Source organism: Molothrus ater, chromosome 7, assembly GCF_012460135.2.
Source record: "Molothrus ater isolate BHLD 08-10-18 breed brown headed cowbird chromosome 7, BPBGC_Mater_1.1, whole genome shotgun sequence".
In the NCBI taxonomy this organism is placed as follows: Eukaryota; Metazoa; Chordata; class Aves; order Passeriformes; family Icteridae; genus Molothrus; species Molothrus ater.
In genome coordinates, this window is record NC_050484.2 from 13917468 (window position 1) to 13931537 (window position 14070).

Consider the following 14070-nt stretch of genomic DNA (forward strand, 5'->3'; position numbering starts at 1 on the left):
AGGAACCGCTCTGTGTTCAGTAGCTAAATTCCCAGTCAGTACCTGAATTTGACAGTTTCCAACTCACCCAAATTCATAATCAATTGCAGTCAATTTGTGTGCCAAATTTAGATGAAATGTAATCAGAACTAAGATTTACCTCCTTCTGTTTTAAGATTTTATTGAGGCATTAAAAAAAAAAAATCTGATCAAAATGTTTTAAAAGTTCCTTTAAAAAAATATAAACCCTCTCCTTCAGTGGGTAAAACCTTTCCTCCAGTGGGTAAAACCTAAGCATTTCTTTTCCCACACAGACACACACACATTTTGTTCCATTATCTGCTAGCTTAGTCTCCCTGAAGAAGAACAACCTAAGAAATCAACTTCCATAAATTTGGCTAAAACAAAGGACAACACTGAAGATATTACTTTGACTTACATAGCACATTGTTAGAAACACTTTGAAAGGTACATCATAGTCAAGAGCACTCAACAATGCAGAGTAACTATAATATGTCTCAGAGGACTAGAACATTAACAAGAATAAGAACATTAAACAAAAGAAAATGGAGACAATGAAAAAATAAAAATGTCATCAAACTTTTGGTATGAGTTGCTTCATTTCTTATAAGGCATGTGAAAAGGAAAAATAGATTTCTTTTTACAAAGTCTATACGGTTTGAATTTTTCCATTTAAAAGCTGTTAAAAAACCACATTTTTTTTCTTTTAATCAGACATACTGTTAAAGGTCATTGTGCTTTGCTCAAAGTCTGACCTCTGAGATAGTTAAACAGATGAGAAAAGATTCAGCACTGAAAAACCAGATTGTTAAATGACTCTCAGTACAGAATAAGCACCTCCTGATACCTCTAAATTACAGTCCCTCTTTTTGAATATCACTGGCAAAAAGCAACATTCAGATCATCAAAACTTAACCAAGCAGTTTTGAAAAGCTTTTGTGTAGATCTCTAACCTTAAAGCATAGCTAAAGAAAGACAGTTTACCTATGAGCCTTAAAACCAGCAAACATTAAAGAAAAAAAAAAGGATTTACATCTTAGAAGATTGTAATACTGCAAATGACTAGGAAGTATGAGTAGAAATACAGCCTTGAACACCCCAAGTTCTTTGGGATATCTAGAGCAGAAATATGGATTTGCTTTACCCCTCCTTTCCATAGAAATTACTTGCATTTCAAGTTTGCAGAAGATCCAATAGCTTCCTGAATTTCAGGTATGTGTATGGACTCTCATGCTCTCTGCAGAAATGCAGAACATGCTTTCCACACACAGTTTGCTTAGGAACCCAGCAGCAATTTTCACAAAATAAGGAATAAAATCTAGAACTAGGATCTCCACCCGCAGCTAATAAGGAGAAATGCTAATTCCAAAACTAACTCAATCTTTGCTATTTGGCTTTGAAAAAGAATGGAGACACAGTATATTTGGAAGTACAAATATACTGCGACACCTGCCCTGCCTCTATCTCTCCCACTTCTCATCTGCGGGGGTATTTTGCCTGTGAAAGGCTAAAAAAGCACACTGTGTACCAAACTGGCAGCACTGATCTCAAAACAACACAGTGATATGTGAGTCTGTACCCCTGGAAAAAAGCCTTAAAAGAATATATCTTGTAACATACAGACAGGCAGAATGAAAATAAAAACAGCAAACAGATAAAATAGATCAGCTGAAAAAACAGATCAGCTGTTCCCGCTTTCTTAAATTCCACCACTTGTTTATGAGTGCAGGTACACAGCAAAGAGTTTCCATGAAGAGGTAAACATCACACTGCTGATGATTTTAGAAGAAACTAAAAAAGGAGTTTCTTATCAAGTACGAGGTTAGTACAAAAACAGGCAGATTCCCAAACGCAGGAGAAGAATGGAAAGGTCAAACAATGTATTTTCAGAAGGAGATAATAAAGCTACAGACTATTTAAAACACTTCAAGTCAGTTGGCATTCTGCCTCTAATTATAATTACAATTAGGACATAATCCAAACACATTTATTTTTAATACATCATTGCACTGAAATACATTCTAATCCAAAATCTAAACGGATTAGAAACAAATTGCACAGTGTAGTTAGCATTAAATTATCTAACATCAGAAGAGCTCAAAACAGCTATGTCACTAACATATCACATATCATAATAACATATCACAAAAAGAAATAGTGCAGAGAGTTACATCATATCTGTGTTCTTTCACACAGGGAAAAATAAAATCAGTGCAATCAGCGGAAGTTTGCAAATTATGACCATTCGCAGCTCAGATGAAAACCCTAGATCCTATGTAGAAAAGGAAAAATTGAGGAGCATTTTTAACAGTTAGAGCTCATATTTTATGTCAGCCACACACAGGATTCAAATATTCTGAAAGACTTAAAATGAGACACCAGAAAGATTTTTTTAAATGGAAAAACATTCCTCTGAAATTAGAATTCAGACCTTCATCTGGCAGCAGTTGTTAAGTGACTTCCTAATGATCCAGTGACAGAATATAAGAGAAACAAAACAAAATAACAAAACCCCACAACAAAAAGCCAAATAAAAAGGCCGGTGGGATTGATTTTTTTAATCAGACATACTGTTAAGAGATTACTGTGCTTAGCTCAAAGTCTGACATCTGAGAGATTGTAATAGGTAGGAAAAGATTCAGCAGTAATTCAAAGATTGTAACAGATTTTAGAGACTGAGCAGGGTCGGCAAAGGTATTTTGCTCAGGACTCAAAGTATTCATTGCTTTAACCACAAGACAGATGAGACACCTCCACCTCATTAGTAATAATACAAGGCAGGGCTTATTAAAAATATGCTGATAAGGGAAAACTTACCTTGCAGTTCTGCAAGAGTCGAATGAGATGCTCAAAGCAGTTACTGTTAAGGAAAATTGCCTGCAGAACAGGCCTATCTGTGCAGTCTAACATGGCTGTGATGGTATCTATAAAATTAAAATAGAACTGGCATCAAAGACAAAACACATCCCAAATCCATCAAGCATTTTTTCCTGCACATTCCATAATACATATCAGGAAAAAATTATACAAATCATATTATCTGCACTTTTGATCAAGAATGATATGCATTTTAAGAACAAATCACTAGGCCTAAAGCTAAACATTTTGACACTGTAAAGACTACCACAGACTAATATTATGGAGAAATTTTACCAAATGAATATCTTTGATTGCTTTGGGGCTCTGTTTCAAGTAATTTCCAATAGTGAGAACATAAGCAGCATCACCTTTTCTTTACAGCACATGAACATTTCTTTCCTCAACAAGCAATTACTCCGCATTCTACAGCAGCCTTATAGTGTAAGCATTCTCCATGGCCACAGTACTATTCCTCAGTTTTCTTGGAAATATGGGAAAAGAAACACCTTTATTCCCCGTGCTGAACATCAAAATGGAAAAAATTCAAAGCCCTGAATTCTAACCCAAAAATTTATACCCAACTCTTTCAGACTATTACTTCAGGCCAATGTTTACAGTAACGCCATTTGAAAATCAAACTATCACAAAACAACACCACATAGCTATTTTATTACAGAACAGTTTTATTCTGCAATTACTAAGGTACTGATAAGCTTCACTTCTTGCCTAGCAAAGTTTTTCTCTTTCAACAGACACTTTTGGCCTATGAACCTTGACAATGGTTAAATGGTAGCAATCTGATATGGTTTCTTCTGTTCTTTTTATTACTAAATTGTGGAAGAGGTTTCACAGTGACTTCTGTGAACCAGAAAGGAGTGTGATAAGAGGATCCATGTTTACCCCAAAAGAATTTTCTACCAAGGTCATTGACATAGAAACCAAGAAAGAGAGAAGGATAAATAAGAGAAACCTACAACTGCCTATTCCAATAAGCTCTCTGTTTGTCTTTCCTGACCTATGAGTAAAGTGTAAACTTATGAGCTTTGTAAGAATGTATAAATAGCATGCATGCTGTAATAAAACCGGGTTTGAAGCTTCCTGAAAGTGGAGCATTGCTTTGTTTTGTGACCCTCTCAACTACGACAGTAAATAATTAAAACAAGAAATATCTAAGAAGAAATGTTAGAAATTTTTCAATTGCTTAGGCAAGTCAATATTTTTTGCTTCAGAATTATTGAAAGGAACTGTGTACTCACTCAGCATTTGGATCTGCAGTGCTATGAATCTGCTCTCCCACTGCCTGCATCGCCTTGGATTAGGTAAGGCTGAATGGTCTGAGTTAAGCAACTTGAAATAGTTCTCCAATATTGTACTTGTCTCCACCTGGCGCTGGTCAGAACTGCTGGTTAGGAGGATATGGACAACTTCTGTGAGGCACTTCAGAGTCAGCTCTGCCTTCCTGCTCACTTCCTCAGGGTTTCTGTCATCCCAGTTGTCACAGTCTGCTAAAACACGCATCAAGACTTCCATGGTGGCTGGGGATACTGCTTGAAGAGCATTCCTCTGAAACCCATTAAGGCAAAAAAATGATTAAGAAAAATAAATTTAGAAGAATTTAAACCTCTTCAAGCCAGCTGTGTCTACTTGAATTATCTGAACCATGCAATATGCATTGTTCCATCCACTAATGCTGTGTAGTTAAATAACTAAGAAACATTCTATTTGGATTATGCTGATGGCTACAGATGAAATGCATCCCATCTTGTTCACATAAATAGGCTCTCTTTTTCAAAGGGAATGCTTATATAGAAAAGGAAATACAATTTAAATATGTGTTATAACATTCTTTTAAATTAGCCCTGATAAACTGCTAATTTGAGGCAAACCTTCACCTGAGTTTTCATTTTAGATTATGAGATTCATGATACTTTAGAATGTGTGGTAAGAAGATACTCATCAGCAAACGTTTGCCTGGGCACTGAATGCATTTTTCTCACCTTTCTTCCTGGGGGCCTGACTGTCTAGGCTCAGAGACAGGAGCCTGAGCTTGTGGCAGGCTTTGAGAAGCCCTGTCAGGGATTCCTTGCCCTGTGTAGGGAGCTGCATTCAAGTTTTGGCTCTCAACCCTTTATTGTTTGATCTACACTGCAGCCATGGCCATGCCTGGCTGTGTCATGTCTTGAACCTGACCCACTGACTTGACTGCAGCTTGACCTCAGCCCTGCCTCATGGCTATGGATGGGGCTGGCAGCCACCAGCCTCTTGACTGACTCTGGTTACCACCAGCAGAGCAAACCCTTACTCTGACGTGCTGACCAGACTTCCTGGCTTGACTTTAGGCTTTATCACCACAGCCTTGTGTGGTGGGCTGGGTTGGGCTGGTCCATCCTGGTTCCAGCCAGCACAGCTGCTCCCATCACTGGGTGCAGTGAGAGTGCACCCTTTGGTGGTCAGGGAAACTGCTGCTGGCCATCCTGCTCAGACTCCACTTGCCTTCCATGATGGAGCAGAGCCTGGCTTTGCAGCTCCCTGGAAACCTTTAAAAACACCCTCTTGGAGATCACCAGAAGTAGCAGCTGCTTGTGACCAGACTAAGTAGGACTTTACAGGAGTCAGGTGAGAAAGTGGATGTTGACTTTGCTGCTGATGAATACCTTCATTTCCTCATGTTCTTTCAAAGACTTTAAACAGCTTCCAAGCTGTAATGCCCCACGCCTCCTACTGAAAACAGCTTACTTTCAGCACTGGGAAGTAAGATAGATCAATTTCATGCACATGAACACAAAACATCCATCTGTGCAGGTGGAAATTCCTAATCTAGTTATGCACATTTTTTCTTAAAGATATTACAGTAAGTTCATATGAACACATAGTTGTTCTAAACAGCAAACTTCTATGGTTACTTGAAATTGGGACCTAGCTTTTAGCATTTAGGTATTATTGCCCAGAATGATCCCAAAGTTGCTAAGACAAAAATAATTAATCATGGATAATAAATTCTTCTCATTTACAAGTTATGGAGTATTTAAAAATCTTAAACAAAGAACAAGCATTTGGAGGTTTCAGCAGCTGAAAAGTTCAAAGTATCCTTACCTGACCACCAGCCACAATAGCTCCAAAGAGATGCAGCAGGCAACATTTTAGGCTTTCCTTGAGATGTTCACTTTCTTGAAAGCATTCTGATTGAATAAAAAGAAGATTTTTCTCAAAAAAAACCCCACCAACAAATAATAAAAAATCCCTCCTCTATTCCCTGTTATCATACAAATTTAAAAAAAATCAACTGTATTATCTCCACTTTGTTTTATATAACTCAGACACAAACACACCAATTCCAGCATTATCAAAGCAACACAACATTACCACATTTATCAGGAATTCACAGGGCCACACCTTCAGCTTGCATAAACTTCCCATGCCAGCTGACAGAACTATAGACACACAACTTTTGCTCTCAATTTGTAATGTAAAAATGAGCCCATTTTGTCCATATTAATGAGAAAGAGAAGGACATTCTAACACACAACCAGTTATCAAGCATGGTAAAGTTCAGAGAAATTTTGGCATGAAAAGTCTGATGCCATATGCAGTGCAGGTAGCTCAAAAAAACAGTTCTTGAGCTTGCTGACTTTAAGGCAGATTGTCAGAGAATCCTGCGTGGATCTGTAACCTTTCTAGCAGTAATTTCTTTAATGACAACTATCTTGCATCTCTTCTCTTGCCATATCTGATAGAAATTAGGCCCAGACAGCCTCAGTGTCTCTTCTTAGCAATAGATATAACCTGGATATTGTTGCTATAGCAATAACTGTAGACCTAACACAGCAGCAAGAAACTACAAAGAATTATTTTTGGAAATGCAACTTATTGGAAAGTAAGATTTCTGATTATATACTGAATGTCTAGGCCTATTTTAAAAGAAGATGGCAGAGCTATTTTTCCAATCTCTTCTACAAACAGAACAAAGCTTACTTAGATGATGCCACTGTTAGTGAGCTAGTACCACCATTCCTTGACTTATAGCCTCTGGATCTTTGTAGAACTACAGGCAAATTGAAAAGAGCAGTACCTATCAGATTGTGAATAAATCATTAGGCTGGGTTTTTCCTAGTCACTAGACTAACCCCCCCCCCCCCCGCCCCCTCAAATTAGTCCTGGCATGGCAGGATGCTTAAGGGACATGCTCAGCAATTTCTTACTCTGTCCTTTCTGCCAGTTGGCCAACAAGCAGATGAGTATCTGCTGGCTAATGAGCAGACTTTTAGCTCGGTCACATGATACTGTATTTAAGAGACAGGAGGAACCACAGGGCAATGCACTGAATGGAGAGGAGAGAACCTACAGATGATATTCCTCAGTAGCAGCCTTTAGAGTGGGTTTCCAGTGCTCTGATATGTAGATAAAGGCATTTTACCGGCAGCAACAATTTGGTCTTTTTGGCAACTATCGTATTTTTTGTATGCAGCAATGGAATCTCAAGGAACAGGAGCTGTGACTCAAACCTAGAAAAATCAAATTCATAAATGCTACCACTCCATGAATAGAATCCCTCTTTTTTTTTTTTTTATTTTCAATTAAAACTAAGTTATTGGATGGCTGCAAAAAGGACTGATTTCACTCCTTCACCGCCCTTCCCTCCAGCTTGTTCCTGCAGCTTCAATTCTGTAGGCACTAGCACTTTGGTATGCTCAACTGGCGAACTACCTGGATATCCCACATTCTTGAGATTTAAGTACAGAATATGCACATGTAAGTTCTTCTCTTCCATACAAACAATCTGTAATCATAAGAACGCATAAATTCCAAAGTAGCCATCATGATTTAATGACTTAACCAGAGAAAATTGCTTCCTAAACTCGAGGCCAAGGAGCATTTGCTAGTTGAATGGCACAGTTTCATTTTTTCTAGTTGTTAAAGCATATTAAAGAGACAGAAGCACATGAACACTCTCCTGAGATAATTTTTCCATGAGTTATCAGTGCAGTTACTACAGAGATCGCATGTGCAATCACTGTGTACCACAATAAAAAGAAAGTTCACAGAACCAACCCTATTAAACCACGTTGGGCACTGAAATGAAGTCTAGAAATAAAGAAAAAGGCTTTCAAAGATGAGCAGGAATGACAAAATAGTGATGCTCAAAGCCAAGAAGAAACACAGAAAATAAAGTAACCCGCTACATTCAGTCTCAGAAAGCAAGTAAATGACTTGAACATTATCAGGCATGCTTAGGAGAAAGTTACTTGGGCTCACTAAGTTCATTCCTCGACAGAAAACTATTTTTAACAGGTTGTTAAGTAATACTTACGGTAAAAAAAAGGGACAAACTCAACAGTGAGGGAAGCTGGTTTATACTTCTGTCTGCTCCTTTCAACTGTACTAAGGAAACGTCTGCAATTACATTAAAAACATACACCAAAGAAATTAGATATGATACCTTTGTTTATTACTTACTTATTAATTTATTACTTATAATGTGGATTTATAATACGACATAGTAGAAAATGTTGCCATAAATCAGGAGTTATCTTTTGCTTACAGGATGAAAAAGAATAGTGAAGTAGTATTTCATCCTGAAGACATGAATCACAGCTAATCCCATATTCAGTCTGCACTTAAAAATACTTAACATTTTACAAAATGGTTTAGTTAAAAAAATAAAATAAAAAAAAACCAGCAATCTCTTATTTAGTCCCTGCTTATTGCAACTAAGCCACCAGCTAGAATGCCACATTCCTTGACCAAGCCATTTTAAATGGGCCAAAAACATTATTATGAGTTCATTAGGCTGGTGAGAACACATAGTCAAATTAAAGGGCTGTAATTCTACTGCTACACTTATAAACTCATTTTCAAAGATGTAAGTTATCTACACTGTGAACTTCAATAAGTTCTTTTACCCTATTTCAAGCAGGTCTGCCCACCACATTCCTTTTGGCTTTGCTCCACTAATTTAGAAAAATGGTCAGTTTTTGGAAGGAGAACATAATGTAAGCACCTTCGTGGTGATCAGTTGCAACCAACCACCTCTTGATATATCCTCAAATTTAATTTTGTTTTAACTTTAGTATTAACAGTAAAAATATTATAATTTCTGAAAATTATTTAAATCATATCCAGTTTGAGAAAGCATAACACATTTCTGTGGTGTGATTCTACTGATTGATGGTTAAAGCTCTCATAAACCAGAGTATTTACCATCCTGTGCTAATCCACACATACCCTGCAATTCGCTGCCTCCAGTTCCGATACGGATCATACAGGCTTTCACAGAAAGCCAATGCATGTCTCACAAATTCTTCTATGGGGGTCTGATCCTCCACTTCTTTTTCTTTTGTTTTGCTTTTTAACTGAGAAGAAAAAGAAAGCTATGGTCAGAAACTTTCCAGAAGTTGAAAATTAATCTTGATCTCCCCCAGAACAGTTCTGAGCCTATGAATTGTTCCCCACTATTACTGAAAGAGCAGATCACATAAAACGAAGCAGGAGATGGCAAAAATACAGACAGGAATTATTAACCATGTACCTGTTGAATGTACAATGTAGTCATGGTGATAACATGGTTAATGTATGAACACATCCCAATCTCTTCCACATTAGCCAAATTCCTGCAAAGACAACATAAAAACCACAGATTGTACACTGTGTATCATTTGAAGCTAGTTCAAACAATGTTTGCTTTAGCATTCTGTCTATATTCATACCAGCATTTCAAAAATAGTCTCCAAAAGGCTGCACATACTTAAATGTTTATTTCTGTCACCATTACAGAGCTCACGAGTTTTCATCTAACAGGAAGAAAGATTCAAATCACTCTGCTACAGGCCAATTCCATCTGGAATTTGGGGTTTCAGAGGTTAAGCAAATTCCCAGGACACCCTAAATAGAAAGCTCAGAAATGGCATCTGATAACAAAGACAATAACTTCCCCTTTACTAGTGCACACACTTTCTAAAACTTTAGAAAACATATAACCTAGAAACTTTAAATTTCTCACTTTAAATTCTCTGGAGCAAAACAAACATCTAATAAATTATTTTAGAAAATAAAGCAACAACAACTAAGAATTTCTCAGTTCTGAAGTTACAAAGATCAAATACCAAAGCGATGATATAGAATAACTTTTCAGCAAGTAAAGGTGACACCAGTTTGTAATTCAGAAACACATTACCACCATCCACTCAGCTTATATTCAATACTCCAGGGTATTTAAACACTGCCAGCTCTTTGAATTGTTTCAGAGGTACAGTGAGAAAGTATTCAAAAATGCTGCTTCAAATACTCCTCAGTAAAGGAGATTCTCTATTATATTTTATCTCCTTCCTCTCTCTAATAGCATTTTGCAACAGCAAACTGAAGAAATAGTGAGGAGTAGATCCCTAAAAACAGTTTATTCATTTGTGTCAACAGAATTACACTATCAGGCAGAAGTTTCAGAAAGAAATCAGCTGCATGAGTAGTGTAATAATAAGTTTCACAAGCTGTTTATGGAATTATAAGCATGTTAAGAATGTGCAACAGTTCTTCCTGTACAATTCTCTTGAGTTATTTCATAGCTAACAGTTGTTAGAGTGCACCTTTTCTTTTAAAAGTATTTCTTATACGAGGTACATCATATCTTGAATTCCCACAGATTTATCTTCTACAGCTACAAAGAATTTAGAGTTTAAACCCCTTCTATTTCCATTGCAAACATTATTGCTAAGATCATTGCATTGCTCCCCTCTCTCTCTTTATTCCCTCTACCTTTATTCTGAAGATTGTGAGAAGTGTTATTTCTCTGTACCTACTGGAATGTATCAAATCACATACTATGTGTCATTAAAATCGATATTTATAGGCTGCATCAAGATTTCTTAACCAAAACAACAGCCTTGCTGAGGTACCAATTGGAACAAATACCTGCAAAGGATGATAAAGAATTTCACAAGTAAAAGTGACAGGGTCTGCTGCTGCTCTTCCAGGCCATCTGACATTTTCTGGACACACTGTAGCAACTGGAGCCTGAGGACCTGAAGAATGTTATCAGGAAGCAGCGAGATTCCCGGTGGAATGTCATCCACCCTAATGAAAAAAGCCAGACACAAAATTGTTAATCATACAAATGCCAAGCTGCCAATCGATTCCCATGCACTCATGTGGTTTTCCAGTGAAGTTCTGTGGGAAAGGTCACCCAGCTGACACATCACAAACACTTCCTAATGAGCCACACAGAAACGTCTGGTGGCAATACACCAGTCTGAGCTTTCTTTTCCCCAGCAATGAACTACATTAAAAAAAAATAAAAAGTGTTAAAATTCATTAAGTGGCTTCCTAAATCCTCCTCCATGCAATGAGCTGCCTTAATTGCCACAAAGAAATTGCATGATCTTCACCAGGTAAAAAGGTGGCCTGGGAAATCCCCAGGGACAGTCACAGTGGAATGAAACATGAGAACAAAACATATTTGGAAGAACATTTTCTACTTTCTACTGAAGATTAAAAGTGTCCAAATAAATGAGATGCCAATTACTGCATAGTTATTGAAGCCCAGTTGGTATTCATCTACAGTGAACCTCACGTTGTTCTAACAAATTTCAAAAAGCCATACAAAATTATCTTTTGCCTATTGTTTTCTGCAAACTAAAACATTTTTAGAAACACGCCAGTGAGAACCAAGACTTGAAGAAAAGAATGGGTTTATTTGTGGTTTAATTCTTTTTTCCAGTGATCCAAAACCAAATAAGAAAATGACCCAGGAACAACCATAAGGAAACCCATTTCAATAACAGTATAGAAATCTACAGAACTGTAAGAACATTTTTTGGGATGAGAATTGTTTATCCACCGTAGCACATGCTAAAAACAGTTAGCCTTCGGCAGCAGCTATTTAGTCTGACACATCCTCTATGAACTCTATGAAGGAAAAGGAAGACACAGGCAAGAGCCTTAGAGCTTACAAAAGCCTCCAACACAGCCAAAGCCAGAGGAAAGCTACAACAAAAAAATTCAGCACGCTCAAACCCTCACTAATATGACTGCTGTGCACATTGCACCTACGTGAGAAAAACCACAAAAAAGATGTGTAGAAATGCAGTGACTGACCCTATACAATATGACTCTATTATTTAAGGAAAATGGGGAACAACCATTGTTTAGCTTCTAATGTTGAAAAGGAAGCCTTTATAGGAGGGAAAATCAGAGGCCCGGTTTAGTAAAACACCTAGACAGGTGTAAGTGACAGGAAGCTCCCATATCCTAGAAAACAAATGCTACCTACACTTATACAGATCACTACCTACTTCATTCCTTTGCTCCCTCACACAGCTGTGCAATTTGCTTTTCAGATTGTGGAATTCAGAATCTCAAGGGATTCAGAGCACAATTGTAACTCAATTGTAACACAAATTTTATAGCCAAGGCTCTAAACTGAAATCCACACAAACCACAAAACTGAGAGCAACTGCTTTTTTTCCAACACAAATGCCAAGAAATAAATTTAAATTCTGTGATAGCAACTTCACCCCTCAAGTTGCTGGCAGATTCACTCTGGAATTACAAGCATGGTTTCTCATAATCTGATAATTCAGATTCTGTATTTCAGATTCTGATAATTCCCTCTTAGTATGAGGAAAACTGTAATTTTTGACAGCTGAAATCATATTTCCAGAAGTTAATTCCCTAAAATGGCCAACAAGTCTTTTTCAGTAAGATCATGAAATGCTTTACAAGAGAGCAAATAGCATACCCTTCATGCCTCACATCCCAAAGAATGTTTTCTTTGCAGTAGCTGCCTGTGTTGCACAACCCATGACAATTTGGGAGAGATGTGTGAGACCAGCATGAGAAATCTTAACTGGCATTACACAAAATTAATACACTGTAGAGTATATAAATAAATGTAAATATTTATAACCAATCAAGCTTGTTTTCACCCCAGACCAAATTACTACTATACCACCAAAAAACCTTAGATTTAAACAAGGATTTAAATTTGTTGACATGTAGTACCAATTTTTCCCGACCAGAGTCATTGTTTAAAGTAAGTACTCCAAAAGGAAGGAAAAAAATGAATATAAAATACATACTCTATCTGACATTGTTACTTGACTGCTGGTACTCTACCTCAAAAATATAAGAAAGAACTTGACACATTTGGGATCCTTTTATTTGTAATTTCCTTCATGATGTTAGCATGGTTATGCAGCCATATGACCTCTGTCAGGGGTCTGGAAGGGAACTGAACCACCTCCACTTCAGAGGCATCAATTCCAGCTCAAACACACACTGGGAACTCTCCTCCCCCAGTGGTAAAAACTGCTGTGGCAAACCAGGCTTTACTTTTCAACAATCACCATGCAATCACACTAACCATGTAATCAGCATTCTTACCATGATTTCTGCATCATTTTTATGTGGGTTTGAAATCAGCAAGTAATAAAATACGGTTTCTATGGTACTTTACATGAGCTTCCTTTAAATTCCTTTGCTCAAGATCATGCAAACCAAAAGCAGAAAAAAAGTATGACAAACACTCTGGAGGCCTTTGTTATTTTTAAAAGTATTGAATCAAATGACAATTCCTCTCCAATGAGGAGAAAAAATCCTCACACCAGCTGGTAGAGATTTTATCCTTTTTATGGTAAATACATATGACATGGATACACATTTTGAGGGAAATAACAGACAGGTGTGTTGGTCTTTTGTGCTCAATGATCAAACCATTAGCATATCTATATTCACCTTTTCAGCAAAATCAATTATAACATCATCAATGAGCCATTTCATACAGAGTAGAGGCACAAAGATGGGGTAGAACTGAAGCTGTATAAGCTGCATAACTGTATAAGCTCTACTTAATACAGTCAAATCACTGTGAGTACACTCACACATTATATTTAGAGGTTTCCTAATTCTGTACTGCTTAGCATCTTTCACATTTCCAAAGCAGACTTCAGGAAATTAGATATTCTAATTTATAGGGGGAAAAAAAACCCTTATGAGTTAAATCAGCAAGTGACACTGCCAATTAAGAGTCCTTCTTTCAGGAAGGAAAAAAACCCAAATCCAAACTTGTAATAGAATCTTTAAATTTCTTAACTGGTATTTTCTTGGATGCTAAAAACCCCCACATATGTTTTAGATTGACACAAAATGTCATGCCTGTAATCCAAAAGTTAGTTGTGTCCAGCAATCTGTACAAGCCTTCTCCCTAAACAGTTTCTCATTATT

The 14070-nt window shown here is 37.1% G+C and overlaps 1 protein-coding gene across 1 annotated transcript in view; it reads right to left on the reverse strand.

The window, feature by feature from the left end:
• The window catches only part of NBEAL1 (neurobeachin like 1), a 74999-nt gene that overhangs the window by 43358 nt on the left and 17571 nt on the right, over positions 1-14070 (reverse strand). Inside the window, 7 exon segments of the mRNA XM_036387185.2 lie at positions 2818-2924; positions 4116-4422; positions 5953-6038; positions 8168-8250; positions 9082-9209; positions 9386-9467; positions 10762-10923. Of these exon segments, the coding sequence (XP_036243078.1) occupies positions 2818-2924; positions 4116-4422; positions 5953-6038; positions 8168-8250; positions 9082-9209; positions 9386-9467; positions 10762-10923 (955 nt within the window).